General features: G+C 44.8%; 1 protein-coding gene across 4 annotated transcripts in view; it reads left to right on the top strand.

Annotated features, from left to right (window-relative positions):
• Positions 1–26,946, top strand: part of KIAA1217 (KIAA1217 ortholog) — a 570,030-nt gene that overhangs the window by 257,508 nt on the left and 285,576 nt on the right. For all 4 annotated transcript variants that reach the window (XM_060248358.1, XM_060248356.1, XM_060248357.1 and 1 more), the window contains exon 3: positions 14,065–14,342. In XM_060248358.1, coding sequence (XP_060104341.1) covers positions 14,065–14,342 — 278 coding nt within the window. The remainder of the gene's footprint in view (positions 1–14,064; positions 14,343–26,946) is intronic.

Genomic DNA, 26,946 nt, shown 5'->3' with positions numbered 1-26,946 from the left:
TTTTAAGAAATAGTGTGCTCAGAATAAACAGTTGAGGCAGCAGGACACGTGCCGAATCCCAATTTGTTATATGAGAGCTTGTAGAATCCATTGAATTATTTGGTAGAATGTATAGTTATACAGTTCTCGAGAGTTCACAGTTTTCTTTACTCTGTTTCATAAGCAGACTTGCATGCTCTTTTACCTGCATTTGGATACACACCAAGATTTTTTAAAATGTGTGAGGACTGGATTGGTAAGATACAGTTTGAAGGAGGAGGGGAAATTTCAAAACAGGGCTGACTTTTTACTGACTGCTTGATCTGATTGAGTTAGTTCGTGGGGGGAGGCTTATGAGGAAAGGGGCACCATGTGCTCACATTAACGAGACCCTTTTGTGGATGTCTAACTCTTGTGCACATGCTGGAGGGCTGGGCATTCAACAAAGATAACAGTTAAAAACCCAGTTTAAACCCTCCCCCCATATGGCTGGGCCAATCAGTTTTTGGAGTTCTTGATGGGCTGGGGCTGAGTCAAGTCAGTTCTCTCACTAGGTAGGATGGCTTCGCTTCTGGGTGGAGTCACACCCTCCTAGACAATTGGCATGTGGGAGTGAGCAGCTCTAACATCACAATTGGGGGGGGGGATCTAGCCCCCAAGGAGGAGAAATGGGCTGTTCCTGTTTCAGTTACCTGAAGGTACTCTTCATACAATACAGAGTACACAAGTTGGTTCCAGAGTCCCCACCTTGTGTCTAGTATAACAGTTATATGTGACTTACAGAAGAAGATTTGGTTTTGATACCCCACTTTTCTCTACCTTAAGAAGCCTCGAAGCGGCTTGCAATTGCCTTCCCTTCCTCTCCCCACAACAGGCACCTTATGAGGTCAGTGGAGCTGAGAGATTTCTGAGATAAGTGTGACTAACCAAAGGTCACCCAGCCGGCCTCGTGGAGGAGTGGGGAATCAAACCCAGTTCTCTAGATTAGAGTCTGCCACTCTTAACCACTATACCATGCTGGCTCTCACAAGTCCCATGCATGCAGTGCCCAGCTTGCATTGGGACCATGGTGTGTTTGGGAAGGGGCTTCAGTCTTCCCTCCCATTCTGTTTTTCAGACCTTCAGAAGTCTTGCAGGTTTTTTAGGAGCCAAGTAGTGCTAAACTCACCCATCCCTCCCCCCCCATAACCCCAGGCATCCCAGAGAGCCAGTTTGGTGTAGCGGTTAAGTGTGTGGCCTCTTATCTGGGAGAACCAGGTTTGATTCCCCACTTGTCCACTTGCAGCTGCTGGAATGACCTTGGGTCAGCTATAGCTCTTGCAGAGCTGTCCTTGAAAGGGCAGCTTCTATGAGAGCGCTCTCAGCCACACCTACCTCACAGGGTGTTGAGGGGGAGGTGGAGGAAGGTAAAGGAAATTGTAAGCTGCTCTGAGACTCTGAGATTCAGAGTGAAGGGTGGGATATAAATCCGATGTCGTTGTCATCATCATCATCAATTTCAGGTTGCAATTGCATGGGTGGAAGGCTGGATCTTACTCTTGATGGTTCCTTCCTTTGTTGGGAGCCGAGTGTGGCATAGAATCCTCAGAGTTCCAGTTTATCTGTGATCTTGAACTGTGGCACATGTATCTAAGTTTGTTTTTTAAAAAACACACTCTACCCCACAAAGGTATTCTCATTTCACCGCCTCACCTCAGTGTAATATCTTTGGTGTGAACTACGTGCTTCTAGGTAGGGCTACACCATTTTCAAGTAAAGCAGGATTCCTCCCCTTCCCGACTTACATGTGGCAGTGTGGTGGTTGTGATGATGTCACGGAGGATCTAGCCCCAGGCACCCCACCTTTAAGTTACCCCTTTCCTGACTTTACTACCTTGCCACAGGTACAGCTTTATTAACAGGGATTGTATTGTTGAGGAATGAGCGTATTCTAAAAATAAGCTCTCATTCTGTAAATGGCTGCTGTTGTGTAAACATCTTTATTAAAAAAAACAAAAACTGTCTTGGGCAGAGGGCGGAACAAGTATTCCAGGTAGCCCACTGGCCTGATTATGGCACAATATGAATTGATGCCCATTGCTGGAACTTTCTAGGGAGGCAATGTGGGGAGTTCTTGAAACTTTTGCTGCAACTCCTGGTGAGAACACCGACTTGAAATTCTCATTTAAGTTTTCTGAGAAAGCTACTGCCAGTTTTATGTGTGGGATGGAAAGGCTATCTGACCTTAAAAAAAAAGAAAGGAAAGGAACAATCACCCTGCTAACTTAATAAAAAAAAGTTTTACTCCCTTTCATGAATGGGGAGCAGACAAACATGCGTTTGAGTCCAAACATCTCAAGCCTGGGAAAAAGCTAAACTTGGACCAGTGGAATGTCAGTATCATGGCAGGCAGTCATCTACAGCCAAAGGAAGTATATCTGAACGTTCTGGGTTGTAAGGAGCTGCTCTGCTGTCATAATCTGAACAATCACAGCCATCGGTTCCTGTGCTCTGGATGGCCTAGGCTAGCCCGATCTCTTCAGATCTCAAAAGCTAAACAGGGTCTGTCCTGGTTAGAACTTGGATGGGAGACCACCAACAAAGTTCAGGGCTGCTGTGCAGAGGCAGGCAATGGCAAACCACCTCTGCTTGTCTCTTGCCTTGAAAAAACTACAGGATCACATAAGTGAGCTGCAATTTGACAGCAGGTTCCACCATGCTATCGGTGTGCTACTGTCTACTGGGGGTTGTAAACTTTTGCAAGGCTGCTCAATCACATCCTCAACCAAGAGAGTCTTTAGAACATATTGATACATTCCACTGAGGAAATGCAAGTGACTCCTGCTTCCTAGGTCAGTAGGCATCATTCATGTCCAAAGCTGCACTCAGTCCTTGTAACAGAAAACTGTTTTAACAATCGATGAAAGTGAGAAGTTTTAGGATTCTTAACAAAAAATAAAATCCAAGATTTGGGGACCCAAATTGGCCACCATTGCAATAGCTGGGTCCAGCTGCATTTGATGCCCCCCCCATGGTCCAATATAGTCATCAGACTTCTAAAGCCACATTTGACCTTGTTCAGCCCTTCACCTACTGTGTGACAAAAAACATAAGAACATAAGAGAAGCCATGTTGGATCAGGCCAATGACCCATCCAGTCCAACACTCTGTGTCATACAGTAGCCAACACACACACACACACACACACACACTGTGGCTAATAGCCACTGATGAACCTCTGTTCCATATTTTTATCCAATCCCCTCTTGAAACTGGCTAAGCTTGTAGCTGCTACCACCTCCTGTGGCAGTGAATTCCACGTGTTAATCACCCTTTGGGTGAAGAAGTACTTCCTTTTATCCATTTTAACCTGACTGCTTAGCAATTTAATTGAATGCCCACGAGTTCTTGTATTGTGAGAAAGGGAGAAAAGTACTTCTTTCTCTACTTTCTAATCATGGTGTGTGCACCAGGGCTTTTTTTGTAGAAAAAGCCCAGCAGGAATTCATTTTCATATTAGGCCACACCCCCTGACATTACCATTGTTTCACACATGCTGATGCCAAGCCAGGCAGAACGGCATTCCTGCTCAAAAAAGCCCTGGTGCACACTATATAAGGCACTGTCTTGGTATAAACATCTCCTGTGCCTAAGTTGGGAGACTTATTTTGGAGGAACTTGGACTTTACTTCTGACTTGGCTAGTTAAGTGAACCCCTGTGGCAGCACATGTCCCAAATTAGGCAATTTGACACACGAAAAATTATAACTAAGGAGTGTGATATTATGCCACTATGATCTCCAATGGTGGCTTGAGTTGCGTTAGTCTTGAAAAGGTGACCTTATGGTATTAGAAGCATATTTCTTTCCTAGCCTGCCAGAACAGTGTTAAGGAAAAAAATGAATATAGAATAACTTGCCCAAGCTGTATTTTCATTCAGATGGCTCAGTTAGGTGTCCCCCTGAATTACAGTGAAGAAAGCTGATGTCTGTTTTGCATGATGTCTGAAGTTTCATATACTTGAACTGACCAAACCCCATGGATGGTGCTGCAACTCTTGCATGCTCAGATTGCATCCAACACATTGGCCCTTTTCTGACTGCCTTTGCATTCCATTTTAGTAACTGGGTGCTAATGGATTTTTTCTGTCATTTCAGATAAATGCATTTTTGTAACCAGCAAAAAGCGAGATTTATTTACCTGTTCATACAAAGTTTGAGTCCAGCGTGCACATGCACACAAAAGCTTATACCCAGAATTAAACTTTTGTTGGTCTTAAAGGTGCCACTGGACTCAAACTTCGTTCTGTCTAGTCCTATGACATGTTGCCAGTCTGGATTCTCACTCGCTGCCTTGTTTTAGTATGTTACCCACCAAATACAGTTGTTGCAGTATCTGTTTGCATAGTTAAATCAGAATAATAAAGATTTATGTGGTGGTACAGACAGGCAGGGAACAAAAATGAAGGTAGCATTCAACCATTGTAAATTTAAAGTTTAAGGACAAAACCACAACCCTGTAAAATAGGCAATACACACCATACAAGGCTGCGCAAACATAAACATGCACACTACATTCCTTTGTGCATCAGCCTTGGAAGCATACTTCTTCCCTTTACCTTGTTGACCCTAGGAAGTAGGGTGGCCATATCACTATTTTAATTCTGTCATTACACTGCACCCCTCAATAGCTCATGCATATAACCCCAAACACACACAACTGCTTTATTCCTATCCCTCTCGGTCATGACAACCTGTAGAACATCTACTAACACCAGATATAATATGCTGTGCAACAAATGACAGTGTGCGAATGATGCAGCAGCTGTGGTTTAATAAAATGTCAGAAAAGACAAACAGGCAAACAAATGACCCTTCAGAATGCTACCACAGTTGAAAAATGCATGCATGACTTACTAGGAACATTTGGGCAGATGTCCACCAAGCTCATTGTTGGAGCCTCACCACAAAACAGCTCTTGGGAAAACACCTCACGGTGAACAGAAGAAGCTGGCTCATCATCTTCAAAGGTGATGCTGTGTTCCGATATCTTGGGCTTCATGCTAGCATCTCCTTTCAGGATACTGCATAACTCCGTATAATTGGGAGATGGGGCTGGTGAATGATCAGATTGTGAATTACAAGCTCCCACTCACTTGTACTCAAGGCACATTGGCACAACATTTTTGTTATTGTGTGGCATTCCTCAGGTGTCCACTTATGGCCACACCTGGACATCTCCTCTGAAATCCTCATATAACAGTTGTAATTTCTGTAAGAAGATCACAGGGCTTGCTGGATTCTCTCTTCCCCCCAAAATGCAAGGAGGTCAAGAGTTTCCTGGTCCTTCCAAGCTACCCTACTCATACTTCTCATAGCTGACCAACAAGGCTAGTGTCATAGATAAGCAAACCGCTTGCCAACTTCAACCCATAAAGACAAGGATTGATTCCTTACTGATTGTTTTGCCCCTGGGCTTCTGCTTGAGCTGGCTCAAGCAATCGATTCCCCACCAGTTACTGCACAGGTGCCTGTTGATCCACGGCTATCTTCCATTCTCCTCACAGCGACTGGATCTGGGGTTTTTTTTGAGATCTGGTTGCCACAAATGGAATGGGAAGTAGCCACAGATCAAAAGGTGCCTGCATAGCAATTGGGGGGGATTGATTGCTTGAGCCAGCTCAAGCAGAAGCCCAGGGGCGGAACAACTGCTGGTGAGGAATCAGTCAAGAACGTTGCATCCCTGAGATATATACCTGCAATCCACTTACCAGCCAGGCGTGTTTGGGCATGGATAGGCTACATGGATGGGTGAACATCAGGATGTTTGCTACAGACACCTTAGGTTAGCAATGTCTGCCACACCAATCACTGATGCCCTGAGCACCCTCTGCCCAATAAGCTACTTCTCTCCTCTTGTTTACAGGTAACAACAGCTGCCATCTCACTGTATCAATATAACACTTGAGATGCATTGGCTCCATTGAATCAGTGGAATCAAGGCATCTCAATGGTGCCTCTATAGCACTGAAGTGCTATATTGGTTTAGCGCTATAGCATTTAACTTAGAACATTAAAAAAGTTGAGGAAGATTGTGTGGTGAAAAAGGACTGGGGGGCAGGAAGTGGCACTGTTTTAAATAACAATAGCACTCATTATCAGAAGGAAATTTGCTGTATGAAACCCCCATCCCTGTATTGCTTGACTCAAAACAGGGTCAACAACAAACAGCATCCAGTTTAGAACAGTAATGTGAAAGGCCCATGCTGTTTGGTGGCCAGCCACTCTTAACGGTTGCATGATGAGCTGGGCAGTTATAGGTGTGGGGAAATGTTGGGATATAAATATTCTGTAATAAGCAAACTGATGGATTCCCTGGAAACCAGAACTGCAAATTTAGTTGTCTCATTCTCATTATGCTACACCAGCTACCAGTCAATGTTTTGACCTTCTCATTGGGAACTGGTGCAGCAAAAGGAGACTAAGGCTGTTTCCACCTGTGCCCCAACAGCAGTGACAAGTTGTGTGGGAACAGGTGGTAATGGAATCCTCTCCATACTCTTTCCACATAGCTCACTGCTTGTGTGGCAGCAATTGCACTGGGACTCTCGACAGCTCTAACCCACCCACCCCAATACATGGAGAGGAGATGTGGCACCATCAAGTCAGGGCCTGTGGTCACTTTCAAGGGTGCACTGGATCCTCCCTAAACAGGTGAAGGGTCGGGTCTAAGCCTGTCCACCACTTTTATGCCTCAGCATGAGAGGGGGTGTGGTTTTGAGTCACCAGCATCCTCCTTCTGTCCTGGGATTGCTCCTTAGATTCTCTCTCTCTCTGGGCATCTGTTCAGGAATAGAGTATCCCCAGCCACTTCTTCCTTGGCCTAGGTTTACTGGGGCTTAAATACCCCGGGATGGGATTCCCTGACTCCACCCCCTATTTCCTTTCAGAAGGCCCAATGGCCTTGCAAGATCTTCCTCCCTCACCTGAGCCTGGGGAAGCAATTGGGAGGCACCCTCAGGAGTCTCTGGGTAGTTGTCAGGTACAAGTTCCTGACAATGACTTGTTTAAAACATGTAGTCCAGAAACAGTCTATTGATTTTCCTAATAGTATTGTCATTGCTGATGAGTGGTCAGTTATCCAAAGCATATTCATGTATCCATAACTATATTGTTTTATGTAAATGAGGCCACAGTAGAGGATAGATCACTGTGGGAAGCAAGGGCCTAATCTTGTCTCCTTGGTAACAGAAGAAAGGTACCAATGGAAGATATCTGCAAAACTGGAATGCGACCTTGGAGAAAAGGAACACTGGGGTCTGGGAACTAATTCAAAGACGTTTGGGCAGGAAACATTTACACGAGAGAAATTATTGACTGTTACCCTTTAACCTATATTTGCACTGTAACTTTCACTTATTGTCAGTCTGGCAAGACTAGTAGTCTTGCGTGCACATCTTCCAAATGTTTGCTGCCTGATTCTTCATTAAAAGCTTCTTTTGCATTTACTCGAGAAATCTTGTGATAGATTTTGGGCAAAACCTTACGGTAGTGTTCTCTCCAGGCATCCATATCAGGCTTCCATTCAGCTGCTGGGACATATCCCCCATGGCCCATTGCTTAACACAGAGGTAGCCGCAGTCACAGCACCTGTGGAGATCTTGGGCCTTTGGAGTGTGAAAACCATGCCCTGCCACAGTAGGAGTTTGATAAGTGGCTGAGGAATGGAATTTGTTCTATGCTTATTGTTATTGTTCTATGCTTTTATGTTGTAAGCCGCCCTGAGCCCACCTCGGTGGGGAGGGCGGGATATAAATCAAATAAACAAATAAATTTGGAGGCCTGACTCAGCTCTGCCTCCACATATCTCTTTTGGCATATCCTAGTGAGCTGCAGTTCAGTGCTACAGTGCAGCTTGGTGGGGGGGGAAAGGAAAATGTGGTTTCAAGAGCTAAAGGGAATGAATACCTCAGGCCCTGCACCAATCTGAAAGTGGAGCACAGTTCTATGACTCTCCTTGTGGTGGTGATGGAGGGAGTATCCACATGGACAGCCATGCCCAGGGCTTTTTTTGTAGCAGGAACTCCTTTGCATATTAGGCCACACCCCTGTTATTAGCTAATCCTTCAAGAGCTTACAGGACTCTTATTACAGGGCCTACTGTAAGCTCTTGGGTGATTGGCTACATCAGGGGTGTGTGGCCTAATATGCAAAGGAGTTCCTGTTATAAAAAAAGCCCTGGCCACGCCACAGATTCCTCCTTGGAGATGGATTAAAATAAATCCCCCCATCAGTTTAAAAGATTCATATTGAGTCATGTGGATGCTCTCTTTTAATGTGGGAGCTTCCTGCTTTCCATGCAGGGAAGAAAATCCCCATGTCATTTAAGAGGTCACTGGTTCAGATCTCATCACAGACTCATGAGGAGCTCTGAAGCAAGCCTCTCTGAGCTCCAGATCCTATTTCAGTAGGGAGACAATAATAATACTGGCCTGCATTAAACGACTGTTGTAACAAATGTTGTGCTACTTCTTGCTTTTTTAAAAAAATGGAAAAAAAAACAAGGGGGAAAATTCAAAATCCAGCAACAAAGAATAAAAAAAGGAAAAAAAATATACATAGAAACAAACATATAACAACAGTGGTGGCAGATATACACGTAGGTTTCTGTAAAAGGTTCCCAAATATCCAAAAATAGGTCTTTACACAATTGTTGTTCAAATGACATGCATTCAAATAGTGACAGAGTTCTAAGGGTCTCAGTCTATTGATTTACTGGAGGTGGGCATTTATCTTTCCAATGTTGTAATACTCATCTTTTAGCTGTGGTAATAGCATGGCGGGTTTAGTTTCATTAACTGTCTCTTAGCCTCCAAAAGAAGGGCAGATAGTTTAAAAGTACATAAGCAACCTCAAAAACCAATAAACAACTCTGATACAAAATTTATATAAGCAATAGCTTTTATCCCCAAAAAAGGAGGACTGGACACACTCAAAGTGTATCTTTAAGAAAAGCATCTTTTGATTTACAATGCCAACAGTTGGGTACCTTACACGATATTTTGCTAAAGAGTCACCATGGTGTCCAGTATATCCTAAACATTTATTTTGTTGAATAAGTCACAATTTAAGAATTTAAAAATTATAAGGCCATTTTACATTGCTTTGGCAAAATAGGGTGATCTTGCTCTTTATTCCATTCATTCATGAGACTATGCATATTTATTAATCGACATCAAATATTTACAGACAAATATTATAGGATTCGTGTTCTGCATTGATTCAATTAGACACTCAAGAACTTTTGCAATCATCTGGATGAAATGCTTCAAATGCCGAAAATACTATAGGAATGCCGCTGTGCTTGCTGTTGCTGCTGTTGTTAACTACTACCACCCACCACCATCTCCACCAAGAGTGAGGAAGCGAAGGAATCTGAATGTGATCCATAGCTTGGGAATGAGTGGCCAAGCCTTGGTTTAGCTGTTTCGTGAACCAAGCTTGTGGGTACACACAAGCCCTTTTTGGGTAGTGTGTTCCTAGTGCTCTAATCATGGATATTGGGAGAGTATGTTATGGTGGTCATGATTGCTGTTTATCTGAAAAGGACAGCATGCATATTGTCAGGGAGTTCATACCAAAACTGCAAAATAGCGATTGGGTGTACGTTGGTTCGCTTTCCTGATATGCGCAGTCGAAATGCCAGAAATGTAATACCTGAAAAGGCTACAGTGAAATAGACACTCGTGATTGATACAATTTGGTTGAGCCATTATGTGTGAACTCCTGACACTTTTCCTTACTCAGAAATACTAGCTGTGTAGAGGCGTCATACCGTTTCCTTTGCTGAGATGTGTGGACAAAGTGGCAGAATTGGCAGTTTCTGGGAAACATTCCGTTCTGCTTGTGACACATGAGATAATCAGGGCTTCAAGGAAGCTCCTGCAATCAGCTTGTTGACATAACGTATTTGCTTTGTGATCCTTAAAAGAGGAGATGAGAACACAGCCTAGTTCTTGAATGGATAGACTGTCAGCTACCCAGCAGGTCTGATGAAGTATAAGCACAACCAATGAAAAGGGAAAATGGTCTGTATTTATGATGAGCCTTATTAATGCATCAGGTCTTGTCACTGTTCCATAGCTATGTATAGTTTGGTTGCTTGTAGGAATGTAACATGATGTGTTCTTTTTGTGTATTCCTCTAACAATCTGTATTCCTTGTCAAAGAATTTCCCTTGAAATTTCAGGGAAGATTATATCAAAATTATTGAGATTGGATGGTTTTGTAATTAAGTTACATGTGGAAAAATATTTCACTCTCCAGCAGCCCCCTCAGCATGTGTGGCTGTACTCTAACCTCTAACAATATGAGGATTTAATATGGAGTCCTCAGGAATGCTGAGTGGCTTTTAAAGTCTTTACCAGATCCAAATTCCTTGCTCCTCTTTGAGCACAACTCGTGTCTGAATGGATAATGAATTATATAGAGAACAAATGGTGGTGGTAAACAGGAAGAGACTTGCGAAGCACTTTGTAAATGGAAAAATGTTATAGAAATTATGGATAACAGTATGTTTATGTGCATTCATTTTAGAGCTATAGGTCTCCTGATGTGTTGGCAGATGCCAATGATAGAAAATTAAAGATTTCCTTTGCATGCCCTGATGGATCAGACAAAAATTCACCTAATCTTTATGCATCTGTCTATCTACTTTTCTCTTCAATGGGAATTCAAAGCAGTTTACAACCTCGTTATCCTCGCCTCCATTTTATCCTTACAATAACAGCCTTATGAGGTAGGTTAGGCTGAGAGAGACTGGCTGGACCAAGATTGCTCAACAAGATTCCATGGCTGAGTGGGGATTCAAATCTGGGTCTTCCAGAACCTAGTCTTACACGTAGTCCACCATTCTGTTTGTAGCAATGGCCATTTAGATGCTTCTTCTTGACATTTAACAAGTGGGTGTAAAGTTGATGGCTGTTTATCTCTCCAGCTTCTTCCTGGCATCTTGTACTCAAGAGAGGTACTGTCTCTCAGTGTGGCACTGCCATGGCTAGTAGACATCATGCAACCCCCTCCTCCATCAGTTTAATCTAGGAAGGACTTGCACTCGTGTTTCCCACATCTGAACCCATTGCTCTAACCATTGCTGTGCTGTCGGCTCTTGGTCATTTTACAGTGTAATCCTGAGTAGATTAAGGCACACACCATTAGTCCATCAAGGTCAGTATTATCTACTCAGACTGGCAGCAGCTCTTTGGGTTCACATCACCTGCTACCTGATCCTTTTAACCAGAGATGCTGTGGATTGAACCTGGCACCATCTGCACGCCAAGCAGTTGCTCTGCTGCTGAGCCACAGCCCCCTCTTCCCTGACCACTGAAGAGATATAACTAAGATATACTGGGTTAACCTGGAGAGTTGGATGCACACTGTATGGTGTCCCATCATCATGTACAGTGGCAATGTAGGATACATAGCGAGGAGGGGTGACTGCAATAGCAGCACAGGTTGTGCAGTCCAGGCAGGGATTTTTCTGCTGTCTGTTTAGGATTGCCTGGGAGGGAAAGGAGCCCTTTCTTGGTTATGTGTTACAAATGTTCAACCCTGCAGATGTGTCCATTAATGTAAACGTTGACTAGGAAAGTCAAGGAGACTGCTAATTGCCAAATATGGAAAAAGCAAAGGAAAATGTTTCACAGGAGGCTGCCGGCAGTGGTATGAAAGCCAAGAATGACTTCTGTGATAGCATCACACACAGACAGATCATTTCACAGAAACCTCCTATACCTTTGAAGCCTAACGGCTGTAGCTCTTTACATATAAACTCTGTTCCCCCACCACAGTGTGTGGGGTGGAGCTCTCTGATCCTATGCTCACTTACTCAGAGGTAGTTTATTGTTGGTCTTTAAGATGGTACCACACTTGATTCTCACTGTTATTTAGAGGTAAATCTCATTGAATCAGATGGGACTTCATTATGAACAAACACAGTTAGGAATTATTTATTTAAACATTAATATCTTCCATGTCCTCGGGGTTCAAGGCAGCTTTTGGGGGTATTGTTTGTATTTTTTATCTGTGTTTGTGCTGCACCTAGAAGTCATGTCAACCTCTGGTGACTGACCCCTACTGGGAGCCTGGAGGATATTCAGAGAGGTGGCTAGATAAAGCCTGCTCCACCCTCTCACCTGGATATTTCAAGGACAGTCTCCCATCCAAGTATTTGCCAGAGTTGGCCCTGCTTAGCTTCTGAGATCTGATGAGATCGGGGGTGCCTGGGTATCCAGGTCAGAGTGGCTCAAGGTGGTCTACAATCATAGTTTAAAACATTTTCAGTTAAAAACCAAAAGAATAAAATAGCAAACCTCAAACCTTTACCCCCCTCCTGGAGCTAAAAACATATGTCCATTTTGTTTGCTTGAATCTCATCAGTATCAGCAGTATTTAAGCAAGGTGTAGTAGTTAAAGTGTTGGACCAGGATCTGGGAGATCCACGTTTGGACCCCCACAATCTGAGAGACCAAGGTTTGAACCCCACTACTCTGCTATGGTTGCTTGCTGGGAGATTTTGGGTCAGTCCCTCACTCTCTTAGACTAACGTACTTAACTGGAGTGGTGTTGTGAGGATAAAACAGAGGAAGGAAGGACCACGCCATGAGATGGTTTGAGTCGGTCCCCCTTGGGATAACAAACAGCAGCCCAGGCATGCAAAGCCAGTTCTCTGGGCAATTCATCCAAGTGACAATTTAGGTAGAACAGGAAAGAGGACAGAGATACTCCAGGGGTGGCCTGACTTCCTGCTGGTGAACTGCCATGTGTTAGTCACCTTCTGGAGCCACATCCAACTGGGTCTGATCCAATCTTAGCTCAGAGTTTCAGATGGCAGCAGCGGCCTGGGAGGAGAGAATGTATCTGTATGACTCTGACTGACAGAAATACCTTGAAGGAACCTTGGCTGGTGTCATTCATGTCCATATCCAATATGCACAGAATTGTGTTCCGTTGTACTCAGGATGGTGATGGCATTTTTGAGTGATCATTCATATGATTACTCAGAATAATATTACCCCAAATATTTTCAAAATAATTGATTTTAAGAAGTAATTCCTAATTTATTTTAAGAAATACAAATACTTGGGGATATTTCCAGTGATTACTTTCCTCATGACTGTTCTTTGCTAGCCAAGTATTTTTTTCCATATGTATTAGGTAACAAACTTTCAACCTGCATTTTCTTTTTTGGGCCCTGAGGGGTTTGTGTTGCTGAGTTACCTGAAGATAAGTTAGGTCTGACATGCAGCCTGTGTTCTCTTCTCAAAGCTATTCATAATAGACAGGCCTCAACAGTAGGTTTTAAAGTTGCAAAAGTTATCTGACTTTTCCCTGTTATTTTTTCCCCCCTGCTATCACATAGTCTTGCTTTTATTTCATTTCTCAAAAGAATGGTTTATTGAAAAAGTGACACTATATTTTCCACTCTGCTGTCTCGGGGAGGCATAAAATTTAACCAAGATCCATGAAATTTAAAACCAAGGCTATGGGCTGAAAAAGCAGGGAGTAGGAGGGGGGGGGGAGGAGTTGAGAGAAAGAGAGAAAAAAGTGCTTCTCTAGCTTTTGCACAGACGCTTCAGAACATGCTGAAAATACCCTGGAAAAAAGATTAAGGATTTCAATTCCAGTTTGTGAAAGGAATTTTATCAATTGGGATCTTGAAGGAGGCCTTGTTACAGCCCCATTAAAATGTGCCGGCGCATTATGAAGCACATTTTTTTTCTAAAGAAATACTCATGTAGATTTTATTGCTTAAGGAATAAAGGTGTTTTGCCATTCATTCATCCTTTCCCCCCTTTAAGATGGTATGGAGGACATACTTCTCTTAATGATCCATTTTCCATGCAGCATTACGTACTATATTTTATAGCTTATGCAAACTACCATTTTAGTACATTTTTATTAAAACTCAACAGCATACATCTTTCCATATAAATGAAGCAGAACTGTTCCTTCTGTACTACTTCTAGAAATAGGCTTAAAAGTTATTCTTCTGTGAGCGGGTGCTTTTCTCTTTTTTTCACAATGCCTTGCATTTTTTGATTTACAGACCAAGGGAAAAGCAGTCTGCATGCTGCCTCCTTAGATGATGCAGAGTGTCTCTGGCCTAAGGAACTCATTGTTACTGGAAACAGCCAGACTTCAAAGCCAGGACGCAATATTCCTCGGAGACACACCGTAGGTGGCCCTCGGAGTTCCAAAGAAATCCTGGGCATGCAGACCTCCGATATGGACAAAAAGAGAGAAGCTTTTCTTGAACATCTCAAGCAGAAATACCCCCATCATGCCACTGCAATCATGGGCCACCAAGAAAGACTGAGAGATCAGGTATGGGAAATCAATCAAGTCATTTAAATGGTTGGTCTGATTTCTGTTTTGTTTTTAAAGGTATTTTTAAAAGCCAGCTTGGTGTAGTGCAGATGTAGCCAAACTTACTTACTGTAAGAGCCAGATAGAATAAACATCAGTTGTTTGAGAGCTGCAAGACATGAACATCAGAGGTCTGAGAGTCACAAGGCAGGAAGGCAGACAGGAAGGCAAGCAAATAGATGGGGAAGGGAGAGGTGGAAAGAAAGCTACTTTAACTTTGAATGCATTTTCCAAGCCACCAGCTGGCTTGGCTTGGAGAAGTGATTTAAAGAGATAAATGCCTTTTCCAAGTCAGCTGATGGGGAGGGAGGCTTTGAGAGCCACACAATATGTGTGAAAGAGCCACATGTGGCTCCCGAGCTACAGTTTGGCCACCCCTAGTGTAGTGGTTAAGAGCAGAGGATTCTGATCTAGAGAGCTGAACTTATTTCCCCACTCATCCTTCTCATGAAACCTGCTGAGTGATATTGGGCCAGCCACAGTTCCTTCAGAACTCTCTCAGCCCCACTGACCTCACAGGAGAGGAAGGGAAGGTGATTGCTGCTTTGAGACTCCTTAAGGTACAGAAAAGTGGGGTATAAAAGCAAAAAGAAAAGGCTATCTAAATTATAAACATGTTTCTGATTCCTTGTGCATATCTGTACACACATGTGGTTTCCATACGAGTGGGCTGTGCTGTTTCTGAAGGAAGTGTTTTATGCTCAGTGGAAATGAATTCATGTAGCTACACTTATACTGAAGTTGATAAAGAAGCCCTTATGCTTTCAGGTCATCTCTGGAGCTCTTTGCGTGTATGAAACCCCTGATGAAAAGTGGGTATTGCACAGTTTCAGAGCTGAACTTCATAACCAGCAGGCTTATGTATTTCTTGTTGAACGATATTCTCATAGATTACAGGAGTACCAGTTTTAGGTAATTTTTAAAATATAGAGTAGCCATGTAGAAGACTCCGCAAGAAGGTTTCTAATTTAGCCTTCTGTCTGTCATGCTACTATTTTACATACATGGATTTTCTAATAAATGAGTGAACACTGAAATGTGCCATTGTATCACCTGTGGTCTGAAGCCATATGGCCCAGAAAGAGATCCTGGGCTTACACATTCCTCTCTTGTACATTTCCCTCTCCCTCACTTCCTCTTTTGAAAAAAAGCCAGGAGATCAGAATGAACACAGTCAAGGTAAGCACAAGTTGAGTGGCCTGCAAACCAGTACTGAAAAACATAGTTTCACTGTGACTTCTGTTGTGTCCTTAATGCTAAGCAGCCTAGTAAGGAAGCAGCATGATTTTAAATAAAAGAACCATTTAATAACTCAGGTTCTTTCTCTGTATTGACCTGCAGTAACAGCAACTTCCTTTTTCTCAATTCTTGCCTACACTTAAGTCCTGGAATGGACTACAGCAGTCTGAAACAGTGGCCAGGATTCAAGGAATAGGCTTATCTGAAACACCACAGCTTCCATCATTAGTTTGCTGGTACCTACCTTACTTTGTACCTGCCTTACTTTGCTGATGTAACAATTTGTTGCAAAAGAGAAAATTGTGGGTGTGGAATCTGTATTTACAAGGGAAACGTACAATGAGAGGCCTAGGAAGGCTGAGGGGAAGGCTTGTGAATTTGAGTTTGAGGCACCAACAGCCAAGTCTTGGTTGCTCATTAGATGTGAATCAGGTTGGCATGATGTTGGGTCTTTAACTGTTCATTATTGGGCAACTGCTTCAAAGATGAAAGTAAATGGGCTAAAAGATTATAAGGAGTGAGAACAGCCGACCGGCACCCTTTTGCCTTGAACATCCTGGCTCATCAAAGGTGCACATAGTCCAGTTCAGGAATGTCGAACGCATTTGTTATGAGGGACAGATCTGACATAAACGGGACTTTGTGAGGCCGGGCTATATGAGTCATAAAATGTAATGAGAGGTGGTTTGGTGTGGTGGTTAAGTGTGCAAACTGTTATCTGGTAGAACCAGATTTGATTCCCTACTCCTCCACATGCAGCTGCTAGTGTGACCTTGGGTCAGCCACAAGCTCTCTCAGAGCTGTTCTCTCAAGAGTAGTTTCTGTGAGAGCCCTTTCAGCCCCACTTACCTCACAGGGTGTCTTTTGTGGGGAGGGGAAGGGAAAGGAGTTTGTAAGCTGCTCTGAGACCCCTTCTGGTACTGAAGAGCAGGGTATAAATCCAATCTCCTCCTCTTCTTCTAATGCCAGGTAGCGGAGAAATAAACTTTATAAAGGACACAGACAAACACAATTAAATATACTATTTTTATTTAAAATACAAACATGCTTAAAACCCTTGCAATATGATGTTTAAAATGGAAAGACGGGGGAATTGTGGGATTTGGGAATGCAGTTTTTTAAAAAATTAAACATCAAGAAAAAGTACAAGGATCACAACAGAAACTAAAAGGGAGGGAGTCTCAATTGCACAGGCTGCTGCATCAGTAGCTGTGTTACCAACGGTGCCGGGCTGCGTTGGAGTGGAGTGGTGAGCGGCAGAGTGGAGTAGAGAGCAGCGGCGGATGGCGGGCGGCGTGGCTGTGGCACGCCGAGCTGGGAGCTGCAAGCTGAGACGGCGGTGTGCGGCCGCGTGTGGCGGGCTGTGCTTGAGCAGCGGGAGCCGAGCCGGGAGTTACGAGCCGGGAGCTGTGTGCTGAGCCGGCCGAGAGCCGTGGGCTGGGCGTAGCCGAGGCTGAGGAGTGAGCTGTGGGCCGGAGGATATCAGCGAGGGGCTGGTGGTGGCATCGACAGTAGCGACAATAACAAGCTGTGTAGACCAGCTGTGGGCGGCGACGGAGTGTGGGAGGGGAACGGGGCGAGCGCCTTGGATTTTCCACCCACTCCCCCTCCCCATGTGTGTGACTGACTGTGAACGACGGCTGTGAGGAGTCTGGCTTGAAGGAACTGGAGGAACAGCTGAAGGGGGCTGAGGTGTAGATGGGTTGGTAGGATGTCTGAGACCCTCTAGGTGCCCGGAGGGCGATGGCAGTGCGACGGAAGGAGGGAGGGAGGGAGGGGATGCAGGGAGGCTCATACCCCCCCCCCGGTCCCCTGAGGTTGCGCAGCAGGCCAGATAGCTGGCATAAGAGCACCCCTAACGACCTATCTATTTACCTATGCCTTCATCTATCTCCTAACCACCACACCGAGAGAACGGGCTCCATATGGATATCGGTACGCCCAAAGACAAGGACAAGACAAGAATAAGAACACTGCACTTTATAGGCACTGTCACTTTAAAATCATTGCATTTTATGCAGCCTGTTTACGTCCCCTGTCCCAACCCTTACCCTAGCGGATCTAAAACTTGCCAACCTAATAATAATATGGATTGTGGTTGATTGTTGGCTATTTAAATTAGATTGTTGACTATTAGCTAATTTGAGAAAAATTTGATTTGTGGCAAATTAATTAGGGAGGTATATTTATTTGGAGGGTTTTTTTATAATTAAGGAGCCTTTAGAACTAATTAAGAAGAAGAAGAAGAAGAAGAAGAAGATATTGGATTTATATCCCGCCCTCCACTCCGAAGAGTCTCAGAGCGGCTCACAATCTTCTTTACCTTCCTCCCCCACAACAGACACCCTGTGAGGTGGGTGGGGCTGGAGAGGGCTCTCACAGCAGCTGCCCTTTCAAGGACAACCTCTGCCAGAGCTATGGCTGACCCAAGGCCATGCTAGCAGGTGCAAGTGGAGGAGTGGGGAATCAAACCCGGTTCTCCCAGATAAGAGTCCGCACACTTAACCACTACACCAAACTGGCTCTAAATTTTAGCTAATTAATTTAAATTTTAGTTAATTCATTTAAATTAAATTTTAGCTAATTAATTTGTGGGAAGATTTAGGGTGGGTTCTTAGTTAAATAGCTTTTAGATTTAATTGGCAGATTAGCTTTTATCGACAGATTAGCTGGGAGGAGGAGGGTGGAGGAGAGGGCAGTGTTAACATCCTATCGGTCTAGGTGGACATTAACAGGAGATGATTGGCCTGGGGATTCCAGTATTCCTGGGGAGGGGAAGGTATGGCGGTGGGACTAGGCAGAATCATAAGGGAAGGAGACCGAGACATAACAGTGCTTGACCCCCTTCCAGCCTATGTCCCATCCCGACGGTGACAGGTAGTAGGGCTGGGTTGAATCACTCGCCTCCGTCACTGGTGTTATCCAATGCCAGGTCCATTAATAATAAGACCTCCATTCTCCGGGAATTCCTGTCTGAACAGGATATGGACCTGGCATGCGTGACCTAGACCTGGGTACGGGAGGGGGAGACTGTAGCTCTCTCCCAGATGACCCCCCCCCCGGGATACTCGGTCTTTCACCAGTCCCGGACTAGCGGGCGGGGGGGGGAGTGGCACTATTCATACGAGAGGCTTACTCCTTTAGGGCTCTCCCGGCCCCGGAGATTCCAGATTCCAGGCATTGAATGTGCCGGCCTGATGTGGGATGTTGGGGAGGGGTTGGCGATCTGGCTGGTGTACCGACCGCCTAACGCACCGGCCGGCGCCTTACCATCCCTGGTGGAGGCCGCGGCGGGCTGGGCGTTGGAGTGCCCAAGGCTATTGGTCTTGGGTGACTTCAATGTTCATGCCGACGACGCGGCCTCCGGCCAGGCGATGGACCTGGTTGTTACAACACCCACTCATCAGGCAGGACATATGTTAGACCTGGTCTTCGCGGCGGGAGTATCAGTGAACGATATTGCAATGGAAGCAGTGCCATGGTCGGATCACTTTGCCCTCAAGGCTTGTATGGATGTGTCACCCCAAACCTGTTTAGGCGGAGAGCGTATTTTAGCTCGCCCGCGGAGCTTGATGGACCCGGAACGGTTCCTAACGGCCCTGCGGGATACCTGGCCCACTGGCGATTCCCTCGATGACCTGGTAGAGTCCTGGAATGAAGGACTCTCCAGGGCCATCGAGGTGATCGCACCTAGGCGCCCTCTGCGCCCCCGCTCGAAGCCGTCACCCTGGTTTGACCGGGAGCTGCGGCAATTGAAGTGGGGACTCAGAGGACTGGAGAGGCAATGGCGGCGTACTCGAGACGAAGTGATCCGAACATCTTATAGAGTTTGAAGGCGTATGAGATGGCAATCAAATCCGCAAAGAAAACATACTTTGCGGCCAAGATTGCATCCACAACTTCGCGCCCGGCACAATTGTTCGATATAATTCAAGGATTTACGATGCTGCCGCAAGGCAGACCAAATTCTATTGAATTGGAAATAGGCTGTGAGGCTTTTGCGAAATTTTTTGCGGATAAAATCGCGTCACTCCGCCTCGACCTCCCTGCCAGTTTTGTGACAGTTAGTGAAACCGAGGCCCCGAGCCTGTCTTCAGATTACATTCTGGATGGCTTTAGCCCCCTCAGCCTGGAGGAAGCTGACAGGATTCTCTTATCTGCTCGCCCAACAACTTGCAAATTGCACCCATGCCCCTCCTGGCTTATTACATCTTGCCAGAGGGACCTTAGATATCCTGTACGGGATATCATAAATAGATCCCTGACGGAAGGGCACTTTCCAACACCACTCAAAGAGGCGGTGGTCCGTCCCCTCCTAAAGAAAACATCTTTAGATCCGGCCCAATTGGCACACTACCGGCCGGTCTCAAATTTGCCCTTTTTGGGTAAACTTATTGAGAGGGCAGTGGCGATGCAGTTACAGACTTTCCTGGAGGACACTTCCATCCTTGACCCATTTCAGTCTGGCTTTCGCCCGGGCCATGGGACGGAGACGGTGTTGGTTGCCCTGGTAGATGATCTTCAACGGCATCTGAATCGGGGTGGCTCGGCAGTGCTGATGCTGTTGGACCTGTCGGCTGCATTCGACATGGTTGACCATCGGCTACTGACTTGCCGCCTTGCCGACGCGGGGATTCAGGGGTTGGCCCTACAGTGGCTTTCCTCTTTCCTTGAAGGTCGGGGACAAAGGGTCGCGATTGGGGGGGAGCTGTCCCGGAGGCACGCACTTGATTGTGGTGTGCCTCAAGGGGCAGTTCTCTCCCCAATGTTATTCAATATCTTTATGCGACCCCTTGCCCAGATTGCCCGAAGGTATGGGCTGGGACGTCACCAGTATGCTGATGACACCCAGCTCTATCTGCTTATGGACGACCGACCGGTCTGCGCCCCAGAAAATTTGGATCGGGCATTACAGGCCGTGGCCGAGTGGCTCAGACTGAGTGGACTGAAGCTAAATCCTGCGAAGACAGAGGTCCTTTGTCTGGGTTGTCGGGGACCGGGGGGGGGGAAATCCCCCTGCCAGTTTTTGATGGTGCACCCCTGATGGCGGCGGACAGGGTCAAGAGCCTGGGGGTACTATTGGGCCTTCCTTAAAAATGGAGGCTCAGATAGCAGCCACTGCCAAGTTGGCTTTTTTTCCATCTTAGGCGGGCAAGGCAGTTGGCTCCCTTCCTGGATCGCGACGACCTAGCAACAGTGATCCATGCTACGGTCACCTCGAGGTTGGACTACTATAATGCCCTTTACATGGGGCTGCCCTTGTGTTGAACTCGGAAATTGCAGCTGGTGCAGAGTGCCGCGGCCTGGTTGTTACTGGGCCTCCCAAGATGGGGGCACATACGACCGGGTCTTCGGTCTCTGCACTGGCTCCCAGTAATATACCGAGTTCGGTACAAGGTGCTGGTTATTACCTTTAAAGCCCTATATGGCCTGGGACCTGCCTACCTGAGGGACTGTCTCTCCCCACACGTTCCCCAGAGAGTACTGAGATCGGGAACCCCAAACCTTCTCGCTATCCCCGGGCCAAAAGAAGCCCGCCTTAAATCCACCAGGGATAGGGCTTTCTCTGTTATGGCCCCTACATGGTGGAATCAGCTGCCGGAGGAGGTGAGGGCCCTGCGAGACCTTGTTCAATTCCGCAGGGCTTGCAAGACAGACCTCTTCCGGCTAGCTTACACCTGACTGACGAGAAACTTAACGTAGCTTTCCAGACTTCTGTTATATATTCTGTTATGATGCTTAATGTTTTAATGTTTTAAATGTTTTAAATATTTATACATATAAATGTTATTAATTTTATGTTTGACTCTTTGTTGTAAGCCGCCCTGAGCCACTTCGTGGGAAGGGCGGGATATAAATCCTAAATAAATAAATAAAATAAATAAAAATATAAATGCTCTCAGCCTAGGAAAACATGAAATGGCTAGGCATTGCATGTTTATCCTCCCCCCCCCCCCCCGGGTCTACTCAGATCGGCAATTCAGCAGAGACAAGCTGGCTCAAAGCATCAATCCTTTATTTGCAAGGACACAACTCCAGGAAGCAACAGCTTCAGTTGGCCATAAGAACGCTGGAAAATGAGTCTGAGCTCAACTCCATTGAAACACATTGTAGCACAAGGTTGCAAGGAAAACGTGGAATAGATTTTCCATTAAGGTCTCTGGGCCCAGACTATCTATCTGGGTGCAAAGACCTTAGCGGAAAATCCATTTTGCATTTTCTTTGCAGCTTTGGAAGCCCAAAGAGCTGTGGGACTGATTAAAACCCTGGGCGGGCTTGCTCTAGCTAGCAAGGCCAGACATTTGACAGCCCTGGTCTAGTTCATCTTTCCTTTTAACCTTTATTGACTTGATGGTTTCTCTGAACAAATGAACATCAACTTCCTTTTGTCAACATACCATGACAGAAAAGATGCTGTTTTACAGGAGTGGGTTCTGAGGTGCCTCTGCTGTTGGATTGAATACAGTCACTTTTCAGTGACTTCATGATGTGCCATGAAACCATCTTTAGGACTGGTATAATTTCTTACTGACTTATGATTCAGCAGCTGGTAGCTAACTCCCTTGTAACATGAAGGGACTGTGGCCCAATAGTAGGGTATCTGCTTTGCATGTGGAAGGTCTTAGGTTCAATCTCTAGCACTGTCAATTAAAGAAAAGAAGCAGGTAGGAGGCTCTGTAAAAGATATCGGCACAAGACCTGCCGTTAGTCAGAGTAGACAATGCAGACCTTGGTTTGGCCCCAGTATAAGACAGATTCTTGTGTTTAACTTGCTGGCTAGACTGCTTCAGATGCTTAGAATGCCATGTGTCTTGATATTGATCAGGAAGGCACTGCTGATGCTTAGCAGCTTTTCGGCTTTTGTCCTGGTGAGACTTGGTCACAGGAGGGACATCACACGAGTGTTCCAGTTTTATTGTTTTTATTTTCTCTATATTGTTTTGACATCCATTCAGAGAGCTTTGATGGCCTGGGTCCCACATACTTCAAAAGTCTCACTTTTAGGTGAATGTGTTATGCTGTCTTACTGAGTCTGTACTATTGATCAGTGTTGTCTTAACTGACTGGCAGTGGCTCTGCAGAGCCTCACTTCACCTATTACCTGATCCTTTTACCTGGAGATGATGGAGACTGAACCTGGAACCTTCTGCATGCCAAGGAGAGGCTCTGCCATGGAGCCACAACTCTGCGTATTCACTGCTATCTATTTTGGGTCCAAATTAGGGGGGAAAGCAGGATATATAAATAAAAATGCGTAAGGAAGAAAGGTTGACTTTATTGTTTTCTATTTTTTCTTATTCTTTATATAACACATCTGTCCTCAAAAATAGTGGCTTTACTCTATCTTTCACTAATTAATATTTCATTCTTAATTAAAGTTTGCCCTCATTGATTAAAATTGACTCCCCTTAATTAAAGATGTATTAAGTTGAAGCCAATTTACATCACAAACCCTCACAGTCTGACCAGTACAAGTAGCAGCATAATCCTGCCTAATAAAAGAGAAATGGAAAGTGGGGTTTCGTTGATGGAATAATCCAAATATTTAGTTTGTTAATTTACCAGCAAAAACTTGCCTCCCACGTTTAATGTGATCTGGCTTTCTGTGGACCAAAATTTAGCTGCTCCTTATGAGGGTCTGGTGTGTGAGGCGGTATAATTTAATTAGAACTGAGATTCTTGACCAGCACAAATCCAAAGATTCTCTCATTTCAGATAGCTGAAAAAAAATTTAAAAAGTTAGGACTCTTTCCATTTTCCCTACGCCATTCTCGCCATAGAATGCAAAGCCAAAGGAAATTTCCACAGTTGGCTCCAATGCTGCATCATAGTCTGGATTTTGTCTCTTGTGTGAATGATACTACTGCAGGGTAGAAAGTGGAAAAGGGCCATTTTCTAATCAGTGGGCTAGCCAATATAATTTAAATTGCAGACACAGGAAATGCAAAGCTTAAATGCATATATTCCTTGTGAAAGGGGGCCATGTAGAAGCAAGTCTATGGTTTTTCTACATATTATGATAGTTAGAGAAAGCACTGGCTGTAACACTAACATTTCCTACAGCAGAAATGTAACACGTGGACATTCAATACCAAATAGGAAGAAACACTGACATACTTGTATCTGGGATATCCCAGGCATGAGTCCGCTGGTGTTTAAGGTAGACATGTTCATGTGCAAGGCTGGCATGTCACATGTTTGCTGGCGTTCCTCACAGCAGTCACAACTTGTGCCCTAAGAGGGTTCTGATTTCCTGCCAGCTGTTGTAAATGGCCAAGGACTATGCTCACACCCCCTTTTCCCCATAAACGTTGAAATCCTCCGTCTGCTGCTTCACTGATTGTACTTGTTATCTGTGTAATGGACTGTAGTATCTGTGTGGAGGATGCAGGGTGGTAAGTAAAGATAATGCACAAATTGCTTTTAAAAAAATAATGGCAGAAGTGTGAGATTAGATCTTTCCTGAGTCATGTAAATATTTAGTTCCACTAATGTAGATATTTGCCAGCCAAGTTTGAACAGACTACTGCAGGGATATCCTATATGTTTTGCAACTTGATCCCTCTCTGGAGCCAATAAATTACAGCAGGAATGCAGTAACTGCATTTGCTATTTGTTTTTTGTTTTTTTTTAAATGTGTCCTACTTGCTAATTTATTAAAGCTGCAGATCTAAGATCACTTGCTAGGGAGCAAGTCCCACTGAACTCAGTAGGGGCTTCTTTTTGGATAAGCATGCATGAGCAAAATCAAAGGGATCTTTCCTGTTTGTGTGTTTGTAATAATCAGTCCTGAGCTGCGTATATAATGACTGACTGAGTAACCACTGAACAGCATAATTTCTCAAAGGGGATCAAGCCTTGTTACTTTTGCCTTGAATAATTTTTCCCCTTTATTGTGATCCAGGAAAGGAAAAGGAAAGGTCCCCTGTGCAAGCAACAGTTGTTTCCGACTCTGGGGTGATGTTGCTTTCACAATGTTTTCACGGCAGACTTTTTACGGGGTGGTTTGTCATTGCCTTCCCCAGTTTTTTACACTTCCCCCCCCCCAGCAAGCTGGGTACTCATTTTACCGACTTCGGAAGGATGGAAGGCTGAGTCAACCTTGGGCCGGCTACCTGAATCCAGCTTCTGCCGGAATCAAACTCAGGTCATGAGCAGAGAGTTCAGACCATAGTACTGCAGTACTGCTGCTTTACCACTCAACTTCTCATAGTAGAGAGCCAGTTTTGTGTAGTGGTTAAGTACGCAAACTCTTATCTGGGAGAACCAGGTTTGATTCCCCACTCCTCTACTTGCAGTTGCTGGAATGGCCTTGAGTCAGCCATAACTTTCACAGGGCAGCTGCTGTAAAAAGCTCTCTCAGCCCCACCTACCTCACAGGGTGTCTGTTGTTGGGGGGGGGGGGGAAGGTAAAGGAGATTGTGACCGCTCTAATTGTGATTCTTCTTCTTCATAGAATCCATACAAGTTCATTCCTTCTCTCTAGAAACAACCTGTGACTTGCAGTCCCTAGCAACTTTGTATTAGCATGTGGACGTGTGTTTGTGTGATGATGCACCCTTTCTTGGGATGCTCAAAGGCTGAAGGCTGGTTATCTCAGTGGACTCCAAGGATTCTCTTATAAGGCACCAGGACAAGCAGAACAGCAATTTACTCTCAGAAGGAAAATGTGTATAGACTCTGGAGGGATACAGAGTCTGTAAAGGCCAGGAATGAGCAGGAGATCCACCACAATAATCTGTTAGGAAATTTACATCCAAGGAACAAGGAAAGTCACTTGCAGTTGAGCCCTAAGCAGAGTTGCACACTTCTAAGACTGCTGAAACTAGTGAGCTTAGAAGGATGGAACTCAGCGTAGGGGAAGACTGTCCGACTAGCACCAGTTAGGCTCTGTGATAGTCTTGAACGGAGGATGAAGCTTCTAGGACTGAAACAGATGGCAACACTTTGCAGTGGAACATTAAAAATATTGACTGAAAGAATAAAATATATAAAATAATATATTATCCAATTTAAAAACAGCTGTAGGTAATAAATATAATCTTAAGAAGGAGGGCGAAAGCAATTAAAACTAAGCAGTTGCTTTAAAACAAGTAAAGAATTCAGAGCTTGGTAAATAATATATATGAATCTGGGGAGAGGGGGTGGGAAATCAAGAAAATGATTCTGAAAATTAAAACTTTCCCCCGGCATAAGAACATAAAGGAGTCAGCACCAGGCAAACTACAGTGGACATGTAAGTTGCCCTGAGCCTGCTTTGGTGGGGAGGGCGGGATATAAATTAAAAATTATTATTATTATTATTCAGAGCTGAGGGGCTACAACTGAGAATGGCCATTCTGTGGTGGCCCCCTACCTGTCTTCTGATGGTGATGATATACAGAGTGGAACTTCTGCAGAATGGGTTGGTTCATTCATTCTCACTAAGTTTCCCTCCATCATTACACATGACTTCTGCGATGCATGTCCATGATCCTCATCACCTTTTTTGTCATCAAAGAGGACCTTGTCATCCTCTTCTCACTAGTGGAAAAACTAGCCCAGTGTCTCAAATCAGTGGACAGGTCCTTGTGGAAACAGGTCATCTTTCAGGTCTACTGTGATTAGGGTACACAAAAGCCCAGGATGGGGTTAGTTTAATGTTCCATTCAATCTAGTATTGTTTGTAGCCAAATAGATTTATCTGAGAGGATAATAAGGATAACATCATGATAGTGATAGTAACTGTCATGATCCTAGGCCTAGTGCAGCCTACAAGCTCCAGGGAAGCCTGTATTAGAGTAGCAACCAGGCCTACATCTCCCAGGAACCTTTCTGTCCCTCTGATTGGGTGGGCAGAAGTTTTGGAGGGAAAACTTTCCCGATGGAGAATAGAGGGGTGGGACCTGGAAGAAAAGGATAAGTGGCCTAGCTAGAGTGGTGGAAGTGTTCGTTCTGGAAAGGCTGAGCTGGAGAGAGGCTGCAGCAGGAGAGTTCCCTCATCCAAAGAGGGATGAGTAAGTTGGAAGCAGAAGGAGGGAACATGTAGTTAGTCGCATCAGGGCTTTTATTTTCTTTGTGCCACCTTTGCTGTTTTTCCCTTTTTCACTGCTGCACTAATATTGTATATACTCGAGTATAAGTCGACCCGAATATAAGCAGAGGCTTCTAATTTTACCCCAAAAATCTGGGAAAACTTATTGACTCGAGTATAAGCCGAGGGTGGGAAACGCAGCAGTTACTATTCCTGTGGCAGGTAAGGCCACAATGCTGCTTGCAATGAAAGATGAGGAGAATGGTGGTGCAGAACACAAATCAACAATACCAAGGCAGAAGTTATTTC

The sequence above is a fragment of the Heteronotia binoei genome, chromosome 10, assembly GCF_032191835.1.
Source record: "Heteronotia binoei isolate CCM8104 ecotype False Entrance Well chromosome 10, APGP_CSIRO_Hbin_v1, whole genome shotgun sequence".
Lineage (NCBI taxonomy): Eukaryota > Metazoa > Chordata > Lepidosauria > Squamata > Gekkonidae > Heteronotia > Heteronotia binoei.
Note: the sequence above shows the minus strand (reverse complement) of the source record. Positions and strands in the feature narration are given on the sequence as shown.